Source organism: Monodelphis domestica, chromosome 5, assembly GCF_027887165.1.
Source record: "Monodelphis domestica isolate mMonDom1 chromosome 5, mMonDom1.pri, whole genome shotgun sequence".
Taxonomy (NCBI): Eukaryota; Metazoa; Chordata; class Mammalia; order Didelphimorphia; family Didelphidae; genus Monodelphis; species Monodelphis domestica.
In genome coordinates, this window is record NC_077231.1 from 193277301 (window position 1) to 193302571 (window position 25271).

Below are 25271 nucleotides of genomic sequence, written 5' to 3' on the forward strand. Positions count from 1 at the left end.
CTTAAGAAAACAAATCCAAAAGCACATATATTTTTACAGCCACTTGGCAGTGCCAACAGTATGGCAATCTCCAAAGTCCTTCAAATGCTTGAAAATCAAAAGGCTACATAGTAGAGTTTAGCTCTCAAAGTCAACACTTGTCCATGGTGATATCTTTAGATATCTAAGACAATATGAATATTAAATGTATAATTAGACATGGGGGTTTGGGGACAGCTGGGTATCTCAGTGGATTGAGAAATAGGCTTAGAGATGGGAGGTCCTAGGTTCAAATCTAGCCTCAGACACTTCCCAGTTGTGTGACCCTGGGCAAGTCACTTGACCCCCATTGCCTAGCCTTACCACTCATCTGCCTTGGAGCCAATATACAGTACTGACTCCAAGACAGAAGGTAAAGGTTTTAAATTAAAAAATTAAAAAAAATTAGACATGGGATGGAAAAGTAGATGATATTGTGGAAATATGGCCAGTCTTCAAGTAAGGAAGACATAGGGGCAAGTTTTGCATGTAATAAAAATTATTATTAAAATAATTATAAAATATTTTTATTTTAAAAAATCATTTTATTTATTTAATTTTTAATTAATTATATTTAATTATATATTATATAATTTATAAAATTATATATAATTTAATTAATTATAATATATAAATATATAATGAATTAAATGTTTAATTTATTTAAAATTTTATTTTATTATAAATAAAATAAAAATACAAATATAAATTACAAAAAAATACAAACCCTGTGACCAAGAGCAAATTTTATAACTGCTTAATGTCCTAAACAACTCTATAGAATGCAATTTGCCAAGAGAGGGAATTTATAGCTTGGGAGTTACCTACATTGATGAAATTATAGGCCCAAACCATACTCATATGCTTGTGTGGGTATGTCTGTGTGTGTTTAGGGAAGGTGATGGAGAGGGGAAAAAATGAGAAAAAGAGATTATTTCACTCTCCCATAACCTGGCAATTCTCAGATGCCTTAGAATGTATCTATTGTATCATCTACCTGAAAATCATAATCATCCAGATAAAGCATTTTCTTTTCCACTGTAATACATTTTCTAAAATGAGTCTGGCTTGCTTGAAAACAAATTTATTTTCTTTACTGGCTGAGCAAAAAGTCATCATGGAGTGAGTCACTCTATTGAAGTCACCAGCATCTACAGCAATTGTCGTGCTGGGTTTCTTTTATTTCAGTTGTAATTGCTGGTTCTGTATTTTGCCAAGACAGACTAGGCTTCCCCGTAACCTCATTTTGTTTAATATGAAGTGACACACTGCATTCTATCCAGGTCCGGACAGATGGGATGGAAACAATGGGAGGTAGCCATAAGAAATGGTATTTGGATTTTGGACAACCTATGAATAGCTCTAAACTCTACAAAGAGAAGAGTTATGTCATATTTTCATAATTATATATTACAAATTGTCTTATTTTATATGTTTATATGCATATATCTATAAAAATATCAATTCATTTCCTATAGCTATCATGGGTTATGTAGATGAGGTTTAAAGACATTAAACTCTACTAGGTTAGCTGGAAATTTATTTGATTCACCAAATTGATTTGGGTTCCCCTTCACTTACAAATTATTTTTCTATTCTGATCTTCTCTGCTTTATATGTCTCCATCTCATTGTTTTCCCAGGTCAATAATTTCACACCAGGGTCAACAAACAATGCCCTGTGGCCCAAATCCAGACTGCCATTTGTTTTCATATAGCCCTTGTACCCAAGCCTTTGTTTGCCAACCCTTCATCTGAGAAAAGACTCTGACCTGGAATCAGACACTGTTTGAATCCCTCCTCCAATACTAACTAGCTGGATGACATTGGATAAGTCACTTCCCCTCTTTGAGAATCTATTTCCATCTCTTTAAAATGGGGATCCTAGATTCATTAAGAGAAAAGGTAAAGGGACTTTAGGTGGTTAACTCCTTCAAGCTAAATATAAGAACATTTCAGTCTAGAGATCAAATGATTTGCTTAAGGTCACAAATTTAAGAAACATAACACAGATTCCAGTCTGAATTCTGAATCTAAGTCCAACGGTATAACTGTATTCTCCTGCCACAAAATATAAAAATAGGAAGATGAAGAAAGAGGAGGAGATGGACTGACATTCATAAGGAAATTAATTGTAAAGCATGAGATGTAAAATCTCATTTTATCATCACAACTACCCTGGAAAGTTAATTTGCTAATTAATTAATGTGGATATTTTCTCTTATTATACAAATTATAACCCATATGTCTGCCCATTCTGTGTGACTTTTATACATGTCACTTCAATTCTCTGAACCTCAGTCCTTCAACTATAAAATGTCATTCTTTGTATCCATACCACCTAGCACAGTGCCTGGCACATAGCAGCCCTTCAAGAAATGCTTGTTGACTTACTGGTAACTTGTCTTCTATTTTGTTCTAATCAATGAGATTTATGTTTTTAAATGAGATTTAGATTAGGCAATCTCAGGTCCCTTTAAATCCTGAGATTCTGATTCTTCCATATAAACTAAAAGTCATGAATGCATAATCCTAGTAAGCCATCAAGGGGAATTGAAAGGAATTTGGAGTAGAACCTAGAATGTTAGAGCTAGAAAGGGCGTTGGAGAACAACTAACCCAATATACTTCTATTCTGTAGCTAAAGAAGGAAGGCTCATTTGTTCCATGTCACAGAGTGAGTAAATGTCAGAACCAGGACTTGAACCCAGATCCCCCAACTTCAGAGGCACCTTTTTTTGGCTTAGAGATGTCACCATGTCAAATGGAGAGGAATTAAGACTTGGATTCTAGTCTCGATTCTGAGGAAAGCATCAACGGTATATTGGAAAAGACGATTTGACAAAATGTGACACTTACTTTGGAAAAAGTGAGGACCAACCAGGCATAAAGCCAGGATCTCGGCTGAACCATAACAGGGCCATTATGCTGAAGAGGATCAAGGTTATAATTTCTTGAAACCTGTTGACAAAGTCCAATATCATCAACACTTATTTGGCTTAATTGTAACATGTATACAACAGTGCTCCTGGGCTATCATCAGGTTCTGTGATATCTTTAAAAAGTTATAAATACATATTATTGTTATTCATCAGCCTAGTTAAAACTCTAGAATGTAAATCCTATAAAGCCAGAAAGTTCATTTGACAGTTGTCATGGGAAAGAAAGAAAGGAAGAAAGGGAGAAAGAAAGGGAGAAAGAAAGAAAGAAAGAAAGAAAGAAAGAAAGAAAGAAAGAAAGAAAGAAAGAAAGAAAGAAAGAAAGAAAGAAAGAAAGAAAGAAAGAAAGAAAGAAAGAAAGAAAGAAAGAAAGAAAGAAAGAAAGAAAGAAAGAAGAGAGAGAGAGAGAGAGAGAGAGAGAGAGAGAGAGAGAGAGAGAGAGAGAGGGAGGGAGGGAGGGAGGGAGGGAGGGAGGGAGGGAGGGAGGAAGGAAGGAAGGAAGGAAGGAAGGAAGGAAGGAAGGAAGGAAGGAAGGAAGGAAGGAAGGAAGGAAGGAAGGAAGGAAGGAAGGAAGGAAGGAAGGAAGGAAGGAAGGAAGGAAGGAAGGAAGGAAGGAAGGAAGGAAGGAAGGAAGGAAGGAAGGAAGGAAGGAAGGAAGGAAGGAAGGAAGGAAGGGTTCCATGTACAGAAGTCAGCAAATAATGAGTTCACTTTTTGGTTTAGATCTGTAATTCGCTGGAGTCATAAATTCCTGAGTAGCTATACCCTGTACCAGTGCTGATTGGAAACTTTGCTAAAACTCAGTAGTTCTCAACTGTGGTCCAGGGACACCTTGGAGATTCCCTGAGAGCTTTCTGGGAATCTTTAAGTTAAAAAACTATTTCCATAATAAATAAGTTTTAATTTCTAATGTGATAGTTTTTCTTTCTGTTCACACATATGTATACATGTGAATTTATATGTGCACATACACATATGTATATGTATATTGTATGTATACCATATATATGTATACACACATCCCCAGATAAAAGAGAAGCTTGAGGGAAAGGTCCTCAGTAATCTTTCAGAGTTTAAAAGGGTTCCTAAGACAAAAAAAAATTGAGAACCACAGTGATAACTTGTAGTTTTAGGAGAACTGTGATTTGCCCAAGATCCATGATTCCAAGATCATTCTTCTATCCCAGTGGTCTTGGGTTTTATTCTACCATGGACTCCTGTCATTCTGGTGAAGCCTACAGACTTCTTCACAGAATAATATTTTAAAAATATAAAATAAAATATTTAAGATGGAAGGGGAACCAATTACATTAAAATATATTTATTATCTTTTTTTTTTGTAGAAAAGTTTGCAAACCCCTAGTTGGTGAGGGGGGGTATACTCTATGTCTCTTTTGAGCGTATATAAAAATACATCCTAGTAGGCATATACACATACCATGATTTTCTTTTCCTCCCTGTTACATAAGCAACAATATACCTTACCTCATTGGTCCAAGTTTTTGGTACTCTTCCTTAATAACGTCAGCACAGGCTTGTTCTTTGGCTGTTTTGGTCTTGCCACATTTGAACATTTCTGCAAAACTGGAATTTAAAAACTGTGATTCTTTTTAAAGATCTGATAAAAGAAGCATATAGGGTTCTTTCACACAAACCCCTCTCATCTGAAAACAATTGTAAGCTTTATAAAATAAGACTCAGCTCCCCTGTTATTGATAGATGTCTGGGTCATCTCTATTAATGCATCCTTCTCATGACTTCAAATTTATCTATCTTCTTTAACTTTAAGGTCCACTTTAAATCCTATCTTCTTCTTCCAACCTTCCCTGATAACTGTGAAGCATTTTCTTTTTTAATGATATTTTTGACAATGAGTACCTTGTTCCATAGTTTCTGTTTTTCTAATTAAATACCATAATGTAGATTCCCTTTTCCCTAATTGTTTCCTGTGTGCAAAGGTTTATAAAGTCCTCAAGGGGTGTGACTTCTTCATATCCTTTTTGTTCCCTAGACCATATTACCTGACATGATGCTCTAATGTACCTAGAGAACAGGGTCACAATGTGTTTGCTTTACTGTTCCCTATGACATACAAAATAGAGGGAATAAGTGCAGGTATCTTCCACATTGTGGGTTAGGGGCATGGTTGCCCACATGAACTGAGAAATCCATGTAAAATTTTTCTGCTCTCCCTTCATATCAGAGAAGGTTTGAATTTTTTTTCTTTTTCTTTCACAGGATGTTTATCTTATTGTAAAATTTGGGTTTGGGATTTGGTCAATATGTTGGTATTATGTTGCATATATTATATGCCTTTCTGAGATTATAAACTTTTTTCTGTGTCATCTGCTGACTTTTTTGTGTCATCTGCAACTTCTCAAAGCTCTCCAAAAATTCCCATTTAATTTCTTATGCCTACCCACAATGTATCAAAACCATAATGGGAAAGTCATGATATAGAAGGCATATCTGTATTTTTAAAGCACCTACTACAAGTCATTCTACTAAGTACTTTTTAAATATTATTTTACTTGATCCCCATAACAACCTTCTAAAATGGGTTCTATTATTATTAACATTTTACACATGAGGAAACTGAGGCAAGTGGAGATTAAGTGACTTGCTTAAGAGTCATACAGCTAGTAATTTAAACTCAATTATTCCTGGCTCTAGGCCACCTAGCTGGACTTTACATGATGATACAAGGTATCCAGTTGGCACCATCTATTCTTTTTTGATTACGCTGAATCAATCCATCCACATTCTACTACAGAGTTGTTCTACCCCATCATCCTTGCTCAAAACTCAGTAAACACTCAAATCCAGTGAAGATGCCTCCATGTCAGAAGCATAGATTCAAGTTTCATCCAATAAGGTAGTTAGGCTAATAGAGTACTGGGCCTGGAGTCAGGAAGACTCCAGTTCCTGAATTCAAATCTGACCTCAGACTCTTACTAGTGGGGTGAAGCTGGGTACATCACTTAATCCTTTTTTGCCTCAGTTTCATAGCAAAACACTCCAGTAGCTTTGTCAGGAAAACCACAAATGGAATCACAGAGTCAGACATATCTGAACAACAGCAAGATACAGATAAAGTCTCATTAACCTCAAAGGAAATATCTTACAACTACAACTCTGCAAAAACTAGTACTATACAGCAAAAATCAAAGAACAAAACGATCTCTCTATACAAAACTACTTAGAGCAGCAATGTTCATAGTAGTCCAAAATGGGAAATTAAGGGCAAAATCTTCCAACTTGGGAATGGCTAAACAAATTGTAGTATCTACATTTAATAGAATATTATTGTGCTATAAGCAATGATGAAATGGACAAGTTAAAAAAGTGGGAAGAAGTTTTATGAAATGATGTGAAGCAAGCAAAATTAGGAGAACAATTTACATGATTATCAAAAATTATGGAGAATAGCAGTTTTGAAAAAACTTTGGAACCACAATCAACACAATGGTCAAGCATAAGGACAAAAGAATAAAGATGAAACCCACTACTCGCCTCATGACAGAGAGGTGATGAACTTAAAATGCAAAAAGAGACATACATTTTCAGACATGACTGATATAGAATTTTATTTTGCTGCATTCTGTAGATTATAATTGAGGGATTTATTTTTCAGGATATAAAAATTGCTCAATAGGGTGGAAGTAATGGGAAGAATTGATTAATAAAAAACTTATTAGTTGAAAAATAAAAAGTGCTACACAAAAATCAAAAGAATTAGTATTATATTTCATCTCAAAATTCCCCTTTTATGAAATCTCAATTACAATATATCTTGGTATTAGCTCCTACCTCATTTATCCCTAAAATTACTCATGCTTTGGGGCAAGGTGTTTGGTAAGGATATGGTCAGAAGGCCAAAGAGTAGAGAGTGAAGAGATCACTTACTCTATGCCCCTTCTAATTTTCAAACTATAAACTCCCCAAAAGGTCTTTAAAACCACAAATAATGGGCATTTGTACTAATAATGGAGTTGTTTTTGATTAAAAACAATTTAGATGTTAAATTTTATTATTATATACAATGTTAGTAACACAGCATGGGAGTCAAAATGGTGGAGTAAACCAGCTTTGTGTCACCATGAGCGTTCTCTCCAATGAAGACTAAAATATCACCACAAACTGAAATCAGAAGTGAAAGAGCCAAGAAGGAGACAGAGTGAAACAACTTTCAAGAAAATAAAAACCAAAAAGGTAGGCAGAGAATATGTGGGTCATTGGGGTGAAAGGGAGAGAAGAGCCAGAAAAAAAGCTGTAGCAAGAATAGAAGAGCAAGCCAAAAGCAAGCCAAACCCACCCACCCCACATTTGCTGACTCATGTTTGGAACCTAAGTCCAAGCCAACATTCAGATCCTGAGCTGCTACCTGTGCAAATAATGGTATAAGTCAACTCACACCTCTTAAAATTTAAAAACTGTGGAAAAGTCCAGAGTCCTAGTCCAGGGCAATCTGGGCTGAAGTGGGCTGATCCATGTGGGTCCAGAGTGAAGCCAGGAATCCTAGTCTGGGTTTGGGATGAGGACAAAGTTCACAGGCCCCACTCCTTACCCCCATATTTTTTGCCCAAAACTAAGGACAGATCTCCAGGACAGGGCAATCTTATTGGATCCAAGTATAGAGTAAGACCAAAAACTTGTGTCTGAATCTGGGACTAGAATTTGATCAGCCCCTGACCTCATCAAGTTCAGAGTGAGATCAAAAACTTACAACTAAGCCTGAGGCAAGTCTTTAAACTATCAGCATTTCAAGGGTAATTCAGTAAGGAGGGGGAGAGGACTCTTAGAACCCTCAGCCCCAAGACTATCACATCCTCCTCCACGAACTGAAATTGGTAAAAACTCAGAAAATAAACTGAGAATAACATTAAGGAAGGACTGAAATTTAAGAGGGTATCCCAACTTCCCAGAAAACAGAGCCTACTTATAATTAGATAGGAACAGCGAGCAAACAAAAAAATATATAACTCTAAAGAATTTTTAGGTAATATATATATAGCATGTCATCATAAAGATGGCCCTACCATATGGCATAAACTGAGAGATAATTGATAGCCCTTGTGTTCCAATGGTATTCACACCATACCAAGAGACCTACCATATTCAATGAATCACCCTCTGAAGAATTTATGGGAGGATTGGAGAAAGATTGCTTAGGTTGAACAGATATAGATGACATGATTTTTATCATTGGAGGAGGAACTCATCTATCAAATTACAAATACATACAAGGAGTGAAATAAATTAGAAACCAACATTTATACATTATCCTATAACATACTAATATTACTAAAAAATAACCCATAGATAAGAGTGAAAAAATTTAGGATAAGCCTCATTTTGATATCCAATGTTCTGTAAGGAAATACAATTAAAAAAACAACAATAAGCATCTTTCCCATAAATAGTTATCCAAATATGAGACTGAACAGGAATCTTCTTGCTTTATTCTGGAACAATACAGAATTAAGTAAAAAAAACCAGATTGGCTTTCCTGAAAATGAAGGTTAATGCCTTCACAAAGGAACTGATGAAGCAAATGACAATACATCAACCTCTCCATTTAAATAACTTCAGTGGCACTGATGAATGAGACTACCGTCCCAAATATGTTTGGGTCATTTATAATGGGTAAGTTAACTGTGTTAACAGCCAACCCACTAATCAGAATGTATGGTACCCTGCCAAAAGAGCAGCTTATCATTTCTGTTTTTCAATCCCTTGCCTCTGGAGGTGAGTACCCCAGCAGGCTGAAAAGGACATTGAAAAATTAGCTTAAGAATCAAACTGTGCAGCATCTAACCAATGGTGGACAACAAGGAGAACTGTTTAAACATGCCACTGATCATGATTTATGGACTTTAACTAATTTATATACTTCATGGGACATTTTTACTCTACCAGAGTGAACATGTTTCAATATATCTGCCTTTTAGATCTTCTTAATTTCTCTTCCTTCCTCTACTTTATTTTTAAATAATAACAATTACATTCATACTTTGTAAAATTGTCAGTTGCCATAACAAATACATGAAATAATTTTGACACTTAGGTGAGATATATTCATTATTGAGTTCAGATTCTTATCTTATTACATCTACATCTTATAAAACTTACAATGAAAATATATTGGTTCATCAAGGTACCAGATTTCCAATAGAACCATTTAGTATGTAGATGTCCTCTCCCTGCTGGTGCTCACCTGCTGATCTCAGTGACATGCCACACATTTGCTTCCTTGGGGGATGTTGCTACATACTGTGTACACAATCTGGACAAATACATTTTTAATTTTTCTAGCACTATCCCCCACCCTCTGATGGAAACAGGCAGCTCTGGAAGGAACCCAGGAAGGAGAGGAGGGAAAAAATGAATGTCAGCAGGCAGACAGGCTATGGAAATCTGGGTAAAGGGTTGCCTTGTGCCAAGGCACAACACAACACACCAAACCTGTTTACAAAAATGCTGCCATTCACCAACAGGCAGTTTTTATAACCAATTTCCTTTATTACTGCTTAGGGTATCATATGCTGTTTTATTGATGATCCCTGAAATAATTTGAATACAATACTATTCTCAAAATGAATTTTAAATGTTAATTCTCTTAGGAATTATTTACAAAATTCTTTTTGGGGATTTGGATACTAAAGTGTGGATGAATAATTTTGTTGTCGGTATTGCTAAAAATATTGACAACTTTTGTCTTTCTGAAAAAATATTTCTCATGAAATATTAAACAAGAAAACTATGATCCCTCTAAGTTGGCTTGAAGTTCTCCCTGTGTTGAGCTTGTCATAGTTTATATCGGATTCCTTTTAAAATGCTTTTTTTTTTTCAGGAATAATGGCATTGAAAATTATTTATTAATATGGATCTTACAATGTAGTGAACTCAATAGAATGAATAAGGGTTCAAGCAAAAACTATATGACCATTGTTAATCTTATTTTTAAAGTGTGGATTAGGCCAAATAGCTTCTTAGGTCCCTTAAGAGCATATTTTCCTGTGATTCAATTTTAAATTATCTATCCTGCCTTAGCCACAAGTAATATCTATATTTGTATTTATATGTATATAAATATATGTAGATATAGATATTCATTTCTTCTTCTAATGAAGTGATATTCCAATTGGAAGGCTGACACAGAATAGAATATTTCTTAATTTTCCAGAAACAAAAATATGTGGCATTTGCTTAATTAAATTCACCTATAAGAAATAGAATAAAAATTTTTTCTTTACTTCTTGAAATGAGACCATATCAAGTTTCACAATTTCAAGACAAAAGTATATGCATGCTAGAACCTCACTATAATAAATGGTTAAGGCCCTGTGCTATGAGATTACTTTATGAAATAAAGCAGCATATAAGGAAGATATTTGGCAATTTTAATAACAATGTTCCCTAAGAAATGCTTAAAATTGACAGTACTTGGGCCAAAATTTACTCTATAGTAAATAGTGTTAAAGCAAGATTCCTGTGCCTATTTACATGGTTACAAGCTTTGCAAATAGTTCATTCACCTTTAGTGATGCCATAAATAGCAAATGTTTACTTACTTGAAACCTAGGAAAAGCCACTGAAGCCAGATCCAGGACAAGAAAAGAAGAATAACTGCAACAGGAAAGGAAAGCATAAACCAAGATCCAAAATTGATGCACTGACATTCTGGGTAGCGGCTGGAGAAAAAAAACAAAAAACATTATATTGGCAACATTAATATCACAAGAGGAACTAATGTGACATCTCAAGGATTAATACTGATTTACCATTTCCCCCTGTTGCTAGCCAAAGTAGGTTCTCTTGCCCCCTGGATTATCACTTAGAACAGTTAATCACAAAATTATTTCTACGCCCCAGTAAAAATCTGTTTTTTATAGAATTTTATTTTTGTATCTTATAAATTACATAAGCTTGTAAACATATCTATATCTATGAGAACAACTCCTGCAGTAGGTGCTTGGAACTGAAAATGAGTGAGTGGAGAAAATAAAACAAATGAGAGGAGAAATGAGGAGTTTCTCTTATAGGAAGATTGCCCTCATTAGACATTTAGTTCAACTTTAGCTACAGACAGATCCTGAATCTTATTCCCATCATCCATTATCCCTTCTTTATCCTCTTCATCCTTTTCCATTCTTTTCACTTATCCACAGCAGCAACCTCCACTGATCTATCAAACAAAAAACAAACCCTTTCTTTGATTTCTCCCCAGAATACCTGGAGATGGGAACACAGAAATTATATATACATACATGTATATATAGAGAAGCATAGACATTTAATCATATTACTATACAGGCACATATATATGCATATATACATGAATATACACATATATATCCATATATAAATAAATTTATGCATTCAAGCATATAATTTCTGTTTCTCTAGTAAACATATTCCCATTATCTCAAAAGAAGAGTCCATAATATTAAATACAATTTTGTGTTACTGCTTTGTTTTAATGAGCTGGGTAGATAAGTATTTGGATATCTGTAGAACTCATCTTTTTTATTAAGACTTTTCACTGTAAATTAAAATTACATTCAAAATTACATACAGCAACATCTAAGATCTCAAGATATTATTTATGTCCAACAACACTTCATCTCTTGTTGGCTGGTCCCCAAAAGTTCAAAAGTCCTTGAGAACTAAAAGCCAGGAAATAAGAAATTTAGATTTATTCTTTTTAAAGCTGTTTCTATAATCTATGAGAAATTAATTTATTTCTGAGATCAAAAATTCTGATTGAAAAAAATTAATAAAGATATGTCCTCCAAACATTCTCCTCCAAACAACTTTAAAACATTGCCTTAAATCAAATATTTAAAGTGGTAGAACTAATAAATGGTCAGGTAGTAGAAGAAAAACTAGGAAACTGATTGATACAAGAAAATAATGAAAAGAGGATTAATAGCTTGGCAAAAGAAGCACATAAATACTATAGAAATTAACATTTCAAAAACCAAAACTGGTCAAATGGAAAAAGAGGTACACAATTTCATTGAAGAAAATTATTTCCTAAATGTTAGAATTGGGCAAATGGAAGCTAATACTTCATGAGACACCAAGAAACAATAAAACAAAGTCAAATGAATGAAAAACTAGAAACTGTATAATATCTCATTAGAAAAAAAGTGACCTGAAAAATAGATCAAAAAGAGATAATTTAAGAATTATTGGACTATCTGAAATCCATTATCAAAGAAAGATATCATGTTTTAATAAAATAGCAAGGAAAACTGCCTCAATGTTCTCAAACCACAGAGTGAAATAGAAATGGAAAGGATCCACTAAAATTCTGGAATGCAAAAAACATCAACAACAACAACCCAGAATTACAATCAAGAATGACCTAGCCAGAAAAGCTGAGTATAATTTTTCAGTGGGGAGAAGTGGATGTTTAATAAAAGAGAGGACTTTCAAGCATTTCTGAAACAAAAGACCTTAGCCCAATAGAAAATTTGACATTTAAACTTAAACAAGACTCAAGATAAGCATAAAAAGATAAATATGAGGGTTTCAATAAGGATATCAATAGTTAAATTGATTACATTGATAAGTGGGAAGATGAAACATTTAACTCCTAAGAACTTTATCATTATTAGTACAATTATAAATGATTTATATAGAGGACATGAGTATGAGTTGATTATGTTGACATAATCTCCAAAAAAAAAAAATGAAGTGATGAGAAAAAGAGGTGCACTAAAAGAAAGGGGAAGGGAATAATAGAAGGGAGAAACTTTTCTCCCATAAAAGAAGCATAGAAGGAAGAACTTTTCTACTGAAAGGGAATTTAGGGAGAGATTTGATCAAAGGCAATACTTGAGCCTCACTCTTACTAGAATTGATTTAAAGAAGGAAGAATAAACATATATATATATATATATATACATATATATGTATATACACATATATGTGTATGTATACACATATATGTTTGGTTGTGTGTAGAAATGTAATTTACTCAATAGGGGAAAAGGAGAGGAGGGGAAGAGAAAGGATGGACTGATGAAAATAAAAACAGATTAAAGGAAGAAGTGGTTAGAAGCAAAAAATAATCTTTTGAGAAGGGATAGAATAAAAAGATAGAGAGGAAGAGGAGGAGGAGAAAATGAAGAAAATAGGATGGAAAGAAAAACACAGAAATCATAACTGTGAATATGAATGAAATGAGTTCACCCATTAAATGGAAGCAGATAACAGAATGGACTAGAAATCAGAATTGAACAATATGTTGTTTATAAGAGACACACATAAAACAGAGAGACACACTTAGAGTTAAAATAAATTGATTAATCAAAATCGAATATGTTTCAGGTAAATTATAAGAAGGCAAGGGTAGAAAGCATGATCTCAGACAAAGCAAACACAGACTTCATTAAAAGGAATAATACAGGTAACTATATTTTGCTAAATGTACCATAGACAATGAAGTAATATCAAAAGTTTTCTAGCAAGTTTCTCTGATAAAGTTCTCATTATACTGAGTATAGAACTGAGTCAAATTTATAAAAATAAAATCCATTATCCAACGGACAAATAATCAAAGGATATAAACAGGTAGTTTTCAGAAGGGAAAAAAAATCAAAGCTATCTATAGTTGTATGAAAAAATGCTCTAAATTACTACTGATTAGAGAAAGGCAAATTAAAACAAGTCTGAGGTACCACTTCACATCTATCAGAAATGACAAATGCTGAAGGGGATGAGGAAAAAATGGGCATGCTAATGAATTGTTGGTGAAATAGTGAAGAGGCCAACTATTCTGAAGAATAATTTGGAAGGAGACTTAAAAAGCTATAAAATTGGGGATACCTTTTGATATCACTACTAAGTCTGTATCCAAAAGATATCAAAGAAAAAAAAGATCTTTATGTACAAAGAATATTTATAGTAACTCTCTTTGTGGAGGCAAAGAATTATAAATCCAGAGGATGGATATTCATCAAGTGAGAAATAGATGAACAAGTTGTGACATATGATTGTGAGGGAGAAACTTTGTGCTATTGGAAATGACAAGAGAGATGGCTTCAGAAAAACACAAGAACTATATCAATTCATGCAAAGAGAAGTGAGAAGAACCAGGACATCACTATGTGTAGTAACAGCAATATTATAATCATCCAAGACAAAGACAAAGCATTCATGATGAAAAACTATAGGACAATCTAGAGAAAAAAATTATGAACTCTGAGAGTAAATTAAAGTATAATTTTCTTACTTTATCAAGTTTTTTTTCCTTAGAAAATGGCTAATATGGAAATATCTTTTGCATAATTTTATACATACAGTTGAAATCATATTTTTGCCTTCTGAATGAGTGTAGGGGGAGGGAGAGAATTTCAAACTCAGAATTTTACAAGAAATATTCAAATTAAATAAACAATAAATTAGAAAAAATATAATAAGTAGAATGCTGACCTGAGGAAGTTGAAGATAAACTTGCATTTTTATAAAAAGAAAAAAGTACTAAACAAGGAACAGCTAGATAAAACAGAAATAGTTAGGGAAAATACTTACCTTAGAACCCCTTATATGAAGTAATTTTGCTTGTATTTGGTATAATATCATTTACCTTATTTTGAAACTAATGATCTGTGATTTTGCCACTTCACTTCTTATGACAAACTTTTATAAGGATGTAGACAATCTTCAAAAGTTACTATAGTAAGGGCAACTAGGTGGTAAAGTGGATAGAGCACCAAGTCTGGAGTCAGGAGGATCTGGGTTCAAATCCAAACTCATACATTTCTTAGTTATGTGATCCTGGGCAAGTTACTTCAGTCTGTTTTCCTAGACCTTGACTTTCCAAGGCAGAAAGTACATATATTTTTAAAGTTGATGGTAGTAAAGATATTTACCACCCTGCTACTGTCCTCATGATTCTTTGTTTGTTTATCTTAAATTGGAGTTCTACTTTCACTGGTATAGAGAACTCCCAATTCTTCCAATATTAGCTGTTCTGGAATTAATCATTTTAGTGAATTAACTGATTTAGTGAATCATTTAGATTAAGGGTCACTGAGAGGATAAGATTTGCACAAGATCACATAGCCAGTATTATTGGTCAAAGGAGGGTCTTGAACCCTGAGTTTATTGACATTGTGTCTGGCTCTCTTTTTTCTGTACCATTCTGCAGTTAAAGCAAGTGTTTATACCCTGTTCATTTAGGTAGGCTAGTCCTGGAATAACAGACATACAATTTGTCACCAAGACCCTAGTTAAACGCTTTTCAACTTGGAAAGATCTACCAGAGTGTACTAGCTGGTATAGACTCTGGGAACAAAAAGTCTTTTCAGTGAGTACAAATTTACTCCCTCTTTATAGTTGGGGGTTGAGTTAGGGGGAGGGTGTTGTAGGGAAGAAAAGAAAAACTCATTTGGCTCCAAGAAGTTTATTAAAGTTTACTGTAACAGGATAAGAACTAAATCGTTTTATTCAACTAACAGAACTACCTAAGTATGCCAATTTTGTATACATCCATTTACCTAAACATAATTTCCTTTATCTCTAACTCCCTCCCTTCTTCCTTCTTTCTTCTTCCTTCCTTCCATTTATAGATCCTACCTTGATATCAGTTAATAAGATATACTGCAAGGCTATTCTTACTTGTCAGAATCATTTTAGATTTGAAAGGCTCAAGAGAAACATTTCAGAACCATTTCCTTCAGGGATAGTTCATCAAGACAGAATGAGAAGCCCAGAAAAACTAAACTAAGATGTTTTTTTTTTCCCTCCCTCTTTCCCTGTCTAAAGAATAATAAAGAACAAAATTACATAGACTGTGCTAATAAATGTTTCTTGGTTCTTAGAGATAGGTTTCAATTCTGGGTTCCAGGTTAAAGATTATGACTTTAATTTTATTAAGAAATCTTAATTCATGCATTGAAAATAAATGAATATCAAAAATTATAAAATCTCATTTTAATCTGGCTGCCAGGGAACAAATTTATTGCTCAGTTTCTGGGTTTTTTCTACATTAAGAAAAATAATTCACTATATAGCATTGTACACAGCAGATATGATTTGACCTGCAATATAACTGAATCAATGGTGCAAGGCAGTACTTTCTAATAGGGGTTTTCTATATTGAAGCCAAGACAATAATCTCTTTCAGAGAAAGTCTGGAATAACAGCTTGGCTGTCACAACTTTTAGGTCTGACATTAAAATGATGAGGGACTTTAATACCAGCAAAATCCCAGGAAATGATCCCTTAAGAAAGTATGTGATCATGGAATTTTTCAGCTTGATGGCATATTCTGGCCATTTGGTTCACTATAAGCACATGTCCATGCTGATTACCATCTGGTTGATTAATGTGTGTGTTGATTATTTCTGGGCCAAAGAAACTTTCTAGCTTTGTATTGCTGAAATTTTAAAGGTTTGTTTTCATGATACTAACAAAGATTTGAATGGGTCTTTTTTATATATGTACACACAAGTCTACACACACACATAGATATAGATATAGATATATGGACATATATATATATATATATATATATATATATATATATATATATATATAGGTGCAGCTATAAATTGGAGGGATTGGACTAGAGATATAACATTAACTCCAGCTCAAATATTCTATGAATATATGAAGTATGAAAAGAGAGTCTAGCTCTTGGGTAGAGCTCTTTTCAACTCTGCTAGATTTCAATGGTTAATCACACACACACACACACACACACACACACACACACACACACACTTATTTATTTCCCCTTTACCTCACAGACTTTCATTTGGCAGTATAATATGTACTGTCCATATAATGTATACTTAGAATCTCCATTTCTTACCAGATGACTTTACTTCAGAGTTCATGTCCATCCATTTCTCTTTATCTTCTATTTTTCCTAATAGGTCTCCATATGTATGGGACTTCTCTTAAACCTCAAATCCTGCCTAGTGTTCAAGAATAAATCTTCAGTAGTAGGGATGATGATAGCAAGATATGGAGGAGAGATTAATATCCCATGGCTACTACTTCCTAACACCCCCAAACCCCAGCCACATACATACTCACTTTGGTTGTCCTTTCAGAACTGTTCCATAGGAAGTATATACAACCTATATTTCTCACCCATACTCTGCTTTAAGACCTCTACCATAGCTCCTGAGACATAACCTGGAGGCTAAATATGAGATATTTCTTTAAGGCATAGTTGAATTTTAAGAATTCTTTGTATGATAATTTCACTCATAAAATCAATATATTACTTGCCTTCTCAAAGAGTGGGTGGGGACTAAAGGTAGGGAGAGAATTTAGAACTCGAAATTTAAAAATAAAATAATTTTTAATAAATAAATAAATGAAAAAGTAAGATTCAAAGTTAGGGGAAGTATTCTTTGCATATCCAAAGTCTTATTAACCTTTGTAGTTTCTTAGGAGTCTAAGTAAGGATGGGGTGGAGGAATAAAGAGCAATAAAGAAAAGGAAAAACTGTGACACTTTGTTAAGTAGTAATTCAAGAAAGGAGGAAGCCCTGGTGAGATGTACTATATGAAAGAAGCAGAACCAGGAGAACAATGTACACAGAGAGAAGGTTACACTGTGGTACAATTGAATGTTACAGACTTCTCTACTAGCATCAGTGAAATGATCCAGGACAATTCTGAGGGACTTATGAGAAAGAATGCTATCCAAATTCAGAGGACGAACTGTGGGAATAGAACCACAGAAGAAAAACAAGGGTCAATGGGGATATGCTTGGGGATATAGACTCTAAATAATCACCCTAGTGCAAATATTAATGGTATGGAAATGGGACTTGATCAATGACACATATAAAACCCAGAGGAATTGCATTTTGGCTATGGAAGGGGGTTTCAAGGAGGGTAAGGAAAGAACACGAATCTTGTAACAATGGGAAAATATTCTAAGTTATTTAAATAAAATTTTCAAAAAAAAAAGGACTAAATGATAGTGACTATTCCTACCATCCATCCTACTGTAGATCCCACCCCAAAACATAAGAGCTTTCACTACCAATCGAACAATCTATCAAATTTTCCATTCCCATTGGTTGGCAAATCAGGTGAAGGATGGGAGGATGGCATCCTAGATATTGCTCTTAAAGCTGCAGAGGGAGATTTGTCCCTGAAATCTCACACTGGAAATTTGAATACATTTTCCCAGAAAAAAATGATCAAAGTACTCGAAAATGTGAAAATATGCTTTGGAAAGTATGTGATAGGGAAATTTTATGAATAGGAATCATTGAAGGAGGTATAATAATACAATGGTTATTATTTGTGCCCTATGTAAATTTTGGTGTAATCAGCTTTTATGGAGAAAAGAATTTGATATATTAGATGGCTCTCTGAGAGGAAAAGGAAAATATAAGGAGAAATTTAGGCTATGTAAAATAAAAACAAAAGATAATCAATATAATTTATTCAACCTTAAGAAAAATACTTCAGTGGGCAGACTGGAAAACCTAAGTATAATATGTGATCTTGTTGGGGAGAAATGTCACAAATTTAAAACATGAATTTGATACGGGACATTTTGGAGTGAATAGGGAACTTCTTACAATAATAAGGCCAATACTCAATAATAGTAACTTCTCTCCAGCATATTTTATACTCATTAATGTCCCAGCTAAAGCCCACCAATTGGCACAAAAATCTTAAATAGGCAGTAATTTAATAAATTATGTGTTGATATTTTTATTCTCAACCCAATACCTTCCTTAATGAATGCTTTTTTTTGGAGACACTGAATATTCAGAGCCATCAGCATTGTTTCTTCCTACTAACAGACTCCTTTTCTTTGATTAGTTTTGCTCTGATAACAAAATGAACATGTAGGGTGTGATTCAGACATGGAGAATATCCCTTTCTCATTATCACCTCGCTACTTTAGGTCTTTGTCACCTCTCCCCTGGACTATGGCAGTAGTCTCCTGGAACAGAATTTAGAAGCCATCTGTTCCAACCCCCTCATTTTACAGATGACAAATTTGTCCACAGTCACACAGATAGCAAACAGTAGAGATGAGATTAAGATGCACACCTCCTGTGTGTAACAGGATCTTCCCAACACTAGGGCTTCACCTGTTTTAGCTTTCAAAAAAAATATAAGCTCTACATATATGAGAGGACTAATTCTCCCAAATAATATTAATAAGACTTTTGCTAATTGATCCAGTTGGTACAAAATTGAGACCAATAGACAGAGCATGTAAGATATTTTCAACAAACTCAGATAATTAGTGCTCTCTCATTAATGTTATACAGCTGTCAGAAACGCAACTGCCTCTGATGACTTTCTAGTTATATATCAAAAAGATGAGACACACAACTAGTGACTGTGGTTTAGTTTGACCAGTTATACCGTGATCATTTTATCCATAGCTAAGGTCATTTTCCCCCACTTGGGCTGGATCTACCAAAGAAAAATTTCATACAAAAATGTATGCTTTCTCTCTCTCTGTGAATTGTCAAGCTTATCATAATTGGAAAAAACCAGCCAATCTGAGACAGTTAGATACATTTGTCTGTGATCAAATCTTATTGTTTAATAAGTTGTGTATTGAACTGAACTTTTTAACAGAACAATTTCATTGTCTACTGTAAAGATTAAATAAATAAGAGGTCAGTAGACTTTCTCTAGTTCCCAAAGAACTTTGTGGTTTCTATGAGATAGCCAATCATTAATTTAAGCAGCTAATTTATCTTCAAAGCATAGCCTTTACTTTTAAAAAAGTCCATGTGGAAACTCCTCTCTACTCAACTCCCCAACTAGATTGTGAAATTCTTAAGGAACCTAATAGTTATTCACCTCTACTTTAAGTACCATGGATGTGGTAACTCATAGCATCATAGGTTTTGATCTGAAGAGACCTTGCAGCCAATTGAGTACAATCCTCTCACTTTGTAGATGAAGAGACTAAGAAGAAACATTAAGTGATTTGCCCAAATCACACAGCTAGAGTCTAAGGCAGGATTTTAATGAGTCTTCTTCACTACAAATTCTGTACTCTTCCTACTGTACTATTTACATGCCATGTTCACTAAGCATTTGGTGAATTAGTAAAGTATGCACCAGCTATTTTGAATCTAAGTAAATTAGTAGCCACTTGGAGTCAATTAGGAAGCAAAGGATTCCTCTATCTGATTTATATTTTGAGAACAAGTTGTCTAATCTTTCCCATTTCTGAATCTTTTTAAATAATGGCCCTTTTTGACTAAATGCAGGTGTCAGAAACAAACATTGAATCTGAGCTTTGAAAAAACCCATGGGACACTCAAAATAAAAACTGACAAAATAAGCATTGGCATTGCTAAAAGAGATGCTAAGTAATGTATCAAGAGAATATCAAGGACATCAACAGGTGATGTGGCAGCTAATTTGGAATCAAAGGGTAATCACCATCCCCAGTTCCAGTTTTCAGGACACAGAACAAGAGTTCCCACTTTTCTTCTCATACTTTTAAGCTCCTACATTTTAGTTTTTAGCATTTTATATGTCAGAAGATAATTTATTTCAAATTGTATACTATCCTTTATGGTAAAAGCTATCCTATGGTTAAAGAAAATGCAAAGAAACTACATCATAGAATTTAAAGATTTCAACTTGTGACCTCCATATTATCTTCTTTTTTTGTGACATTTGGCCTTTTGACAAATCCCCATGATTAGAATAATTTCTGGATGTTTTTTTTTCTTTAGAAAACCCAACTCAAAATCTTGGCCTCTTCATGATGAAAAGCTTTTATTAATAGCATAAAATCAAATATTTAGAGGCAAAAGTAACCTGACAGGCTTTCTCATCCCAACTCCTCACCTTACAGATGACAGAAGCTGAATTCCTGAAAAGTTAAATGACCCACAATCATACAGGTAGTAAGTGTCCAATATCTAGCATCTAAACTGATCTATTGGTTCCCAAACAACTGTTCTTTCCCCTTAATCTAATTCCTTTGTCTTTAAAATGCCTTCTAATCCAGTGGTTGCCCTGTAATCCCAATCTACTTGTTCAACTCTCTGTGCCACTCTTGATATATCCAATGCCAAATCAGTTTAGTCAATATTTCTTAATTACATCCAGATGTTTCTTTCCTCGTTCTAATCCCTCTTTCTAAAAACTTCTCACTTCATATTTTTGCCAGTTCAATTTCAACTTCTCTCAAGTTTCCATTCATATGCTTCATCTTTCAGGTAGCTTTCCCTGATCTACCCAAGCCAGAAATGATTCTTCCTTCTCTTGAATTCCCATAATGCTTTTTTTGTGTCCTTCAAGTACTTTTAAATTCTTGTTTTGTACTATATTGATTTATGTATATGATTTATTGTCTCCCATACAAAAGTTGCAAGGGACCTTAAAAATCATCTAGTCCAACCGTCTCCTTTTATAGATGAGGAAATTTAGCCCTACAAACAATAAATGTTTTGCTAAAGATAACTGTTGCAAGCTTCAGTCCTCAGATTTGAACTCATGCCCTATGACTCAAAAATGAGTGCTATTTTCATCATGTCTACATGTCTATACTACTTCTACTAGAGTATACGTTTCTTGAAGTCAAGAATTTTGTTTTCTTATTTATGTTCCCATATAGCACCTTTTGCAATGTCTTATTCAATATGTTAAGTAATGGTCAATAAATGTTAGTTGAATTGAATTGAACACACATTTTACATATAGACAGTGTAGTAATGTATAGAAAGATTGGCTCAAAGCCAGGAAGATCTAGTATTAACAATCACCTCTGACACATTCTTGCTTTGGTAATTTGGCCAAATCTCTTAAAATCTTTATGTACTAGGTGGTTCTCTAAGAGTATAAGTTGCAGAGAAGATGGCAACTTACATTAGTAGAAGATGTTTCCTTCCATGGGGTTTCCATATAGAAAACCAATGAAATGACAAGTCTTGTTTTTATCCATATTGAATATTAAGTAAAATTAATTGAATCATTGTCCTAAGTCCAATTTCTCTACTCATTGAGTGTTGTTCCTCATTTCTCCTCTCCTGTATCTTTTTCGTTCAAGGCCTCAGTAAATGGGAGTTCATATTAAAATTGCTAATTACTGATTCTCTGCTTTTTCCAACTCCCATAAGCTGAATTTCCTACATCTGTATTCCTGTCTTTCCAAGACTAAATCTTGATACTCCTGCCAGATTCTTAATTAAACATCCACTTGAACTTCCTCCAACTTCATGACATTTGGACTTGTACCGACTCACTTTGGACAAACATCTTTGATATTGGAAGTAATTGAATATATTGTTTAAAAGCATCTGGATATCCTGCTTTCAGAATTCAGCCAGCACCCTGCCACTTAATCCTTCTGAGTCACTCCTCTGAGCACTCAACTCTAATCTTAGTCTGGTTTAGACCTCTGGCTTTCATATGACCCAATGGATCTACCTGGAATTCTGTTTATTGTCCTTTCCAGATCTCATACATATCACTGCTATTCAAGGTACTATTGAGTCCATGAGAAGCCTGAAGTAGAATGTTAATACTATTTAAACTATACCTAACCAATTTTTAAAAGGAAAATAAATTTGTAATATAAAAGCACATCTCTTCCCTTAAGCTCTGCTGGGTGGATACTCTTGAGCAACAGCAGTAACTTGGTAACTATTGACATAAAAGAAAGTCCTAGAGAAATCACACCTACTTCTGAACTGGACTGTGATTATCTAGATTTAGAGGAGAGGGAGTAAACAAAGGTAATAGGTCTAGACTTAGATTTCTATGCTACCCATTTATAATTTAGAAATCATTAGTGAATTTTGATAAGTCAGGGATTTTCTAAGCGTAAACTCACCAGCTCATATTTTACTTACAAATTGAAATGCTCAGCAAAGATCAAGTTGGTAGATGTGCCTGTAATAGTGGTCAGCCCTCCAATGGTAGAAGAATAAGCAATGGACAGACACATCAATTTGCACATCATGTGGTCCTTCTTTGTCCGATATCTTCTTCCAGCTTCTGAATTCTGTGCAAGAGCAAAAATGAAGCATTTCTATGAGAAAAGTCTTTATAATATCCCTAATAATAATAAGCAGGGCATATCACTCTCACAGATGTGGTAGTGAAAGTGTTTGTAAACCATGACATATTGCAGAAATACAAGCTCTTCTCCCATTTATCCTTCCATTAATATCATTATGTCAGTGCTAATAATATTCGGGTTGAAAACATCTAAATTGTCACACAAATATAAAAGCTAGCCAGCTTAGAATTCTAGTCTTTAACTACATTGACAAAGGAGGGATATCTTATAGGAGAGTACAGTCCTGCCAAAAGTCATGATGGATATGGTAATGTTCAGCCTGGCAGGGAGAGACAAGAACACTCAACTATATTAACCTTTTAATTCCTACTTAATTGGAAGACAGGCCCAGAGGCAACATCTCTCCTAAAGTAAAATTAATTTCTTTTGCAACACGTTTTACCTGAAGATAAAGTTTAGTTTCCATATTGGATACTAGTTTTCCCTAAATACTTTACAAGGAAAAATATTTAGAAATCTTTAATAAAATAAAGTTAGAAATTGATTCTATTGAGAAATATAAATAAATAAATTCAATAAGGAGTAAAAGATCATTTTATGATAGAATTATGAAACAAAAAATAGATTTTTCTGACTTTTGTATGTGTGAATATGAAAAGGAATTATGATTTTGTCAACTTGGGAAACTTTCTAATTTGGGAACTTCCTCCATCAACACGGATCCCAGTCTATCCCACTAGATGTTGACATTTTGACTAATGCATGAAATCCTAAGATGTTACAAAACCTCTGGGAAGAATTGCATAATTATAGAAAGGAGTTTGGCTTTTGCATACAAACAGGAAAGACTGGATGGATGAAGAATCGAGATTGCCTATATATGAAAACATGTCTACACCCTATAGAGTTTGTCAAATAGCATATCTATCTGGGATAGAGAAAGATGGACAATAAACTGGATCCAGAGTTTAGAAAGGAAGAAAAAAGTGGGTTGGATTGTTTTGGGGAATTGAAAAGTACTTTCATTGATCCCAAGCTTCCAAAAATATCAAGAGTCTATCTTTTCAATTCAGACCTTTTTTGGTGTTCTAGCATGGCAAAAATACTCAAAACATAACAGCCTTTGGAAAACTAAAGGTGAATATGACAAGGAAGCCAATGACAAGGTGCCCAATAAGTGGAATCAGACTGCAACACAAAACTAATAATGAGCTCCTAAGAAAAAGAGTATCAAAGGATGTCATCAAGGAATTGTATGATACAGAAAATAGGTTAGTTATGTGGTGAGAGGGAGGGATGATAGGTAAATGATGAGAATGCTCAACTGAAACTCTTAAAATATTAACTAGTAAGAAAGGATTCCATTGTGTTGAGTTGATCCCATTGTGCTGGACTCTTAGAATGATATGCATATTAACTGGTCATGGGTAGGACAAGCTAACTTAATAAAAATGACCATGCTACCCAAATTAATTTATTTATTTAGTGCCATACCCATCAAACTTCCAAAATACTTTTTTACTGAATTAAAAAAAAAAACATAACAAAGTTCATTTGGAAGAACAAAAGAGCAATGATATCCAGGAAAATAATGAAAAAAAATGCAATGGAAGGTTGCCTTGCAGTACCAGATCTCAAACTATACAATAAAGCAGTGGTTATCAAAACAATTTGGTACTGGATTAGAGACAGAAAGGAGGATCAGTGGAATATACTTGGGGCAAGTGACCTCAGCAAGACAGTCTATGACAAGCCCAAAGATCCCAACTTTTGGGATGAAAACCCACTTTTTGATAAAAAAAAACTGCTGGGAAAATTGGAAGACAGTGTGGGAGAGATTAGACTTGGATCAACACCTCACACCCTACACCAAGATAAACTCAGAATGGGTGAATGACTTGAACATAAAGAAGGAAACTATAAATAAATTAGGTGAACACAGAATAGTATACATGTCAGACCTTTGGGAAGGGAAAGAGTTTAAAACCAAACAAGACTTAGATAGAGTCACAAAAAGTAAAATCAATAATTTTGATTACATCAAATTAAAAAGGTTTTGTACAAACAAAACCAATGTAAGCAAAATTAGAAGGGAAGCAACAAATTGGGAAACAATCTTCATAACAAAAACCTCTGACAAAGGTCTAATTACTCAAATTTATAAAGAGCTATATCAATTGTACAAAAAAACAAGCCATTCTCCAATTGATAAATGGACAAGGGACATGGATAGGCAGTTTTCAGATAAAGAAATCAAAACTATTAATAAGCACATGAAGAAGTGTTCTAAATCTCTTATAACCAAAGAGATGCAA

At 34.0% G+C, this 25271-nt stretch overlaps 1 protein-coding gene and 1 long non-coding RNA gene across 3 annotated transcripts in view; one reads left to right on the top strand and one right to left on the bottom strand.

Annotated features, from left to right (window-relative positions):
• SLC13A1 (solute carrier family 13 member 1) overlaps positions 1–25271 on the bottom strand; it is a 105871-nt gene that overhangs the window by 14923 nt on the left and 65677 nt on the right. For both annotated transcript variants that reach the window (XM_007504224.3, XM_007504223.3), the window contains 4 exons: positions 22787–22938; positions 10530–10649; positions 4441–4539; positions 2876–2977 (listed from right to left, as the gene is read on the bottom strand). In XM_007504224.3, the coding sequence (XP_007504286.1) occupies positions 2876–2977; positions 4441–4539; positions 10530–10649; positions 22787–22938 (473 nt within the window). The remainder of the gene's footprint in view (positions 1–2875; positions 2978–4440; positions 4540–10529; positions 10650–22786; positions 22939–25271) is intronic.
• Positions 1–25271, top strand: part of LOC130454587 (uncharacterized) — a 54517-nt gene that overhangs the window by 8521 nt on the left and 20725 nt on the right. The gene's annotated exons all lie outside the window — the stretch shown is intronic.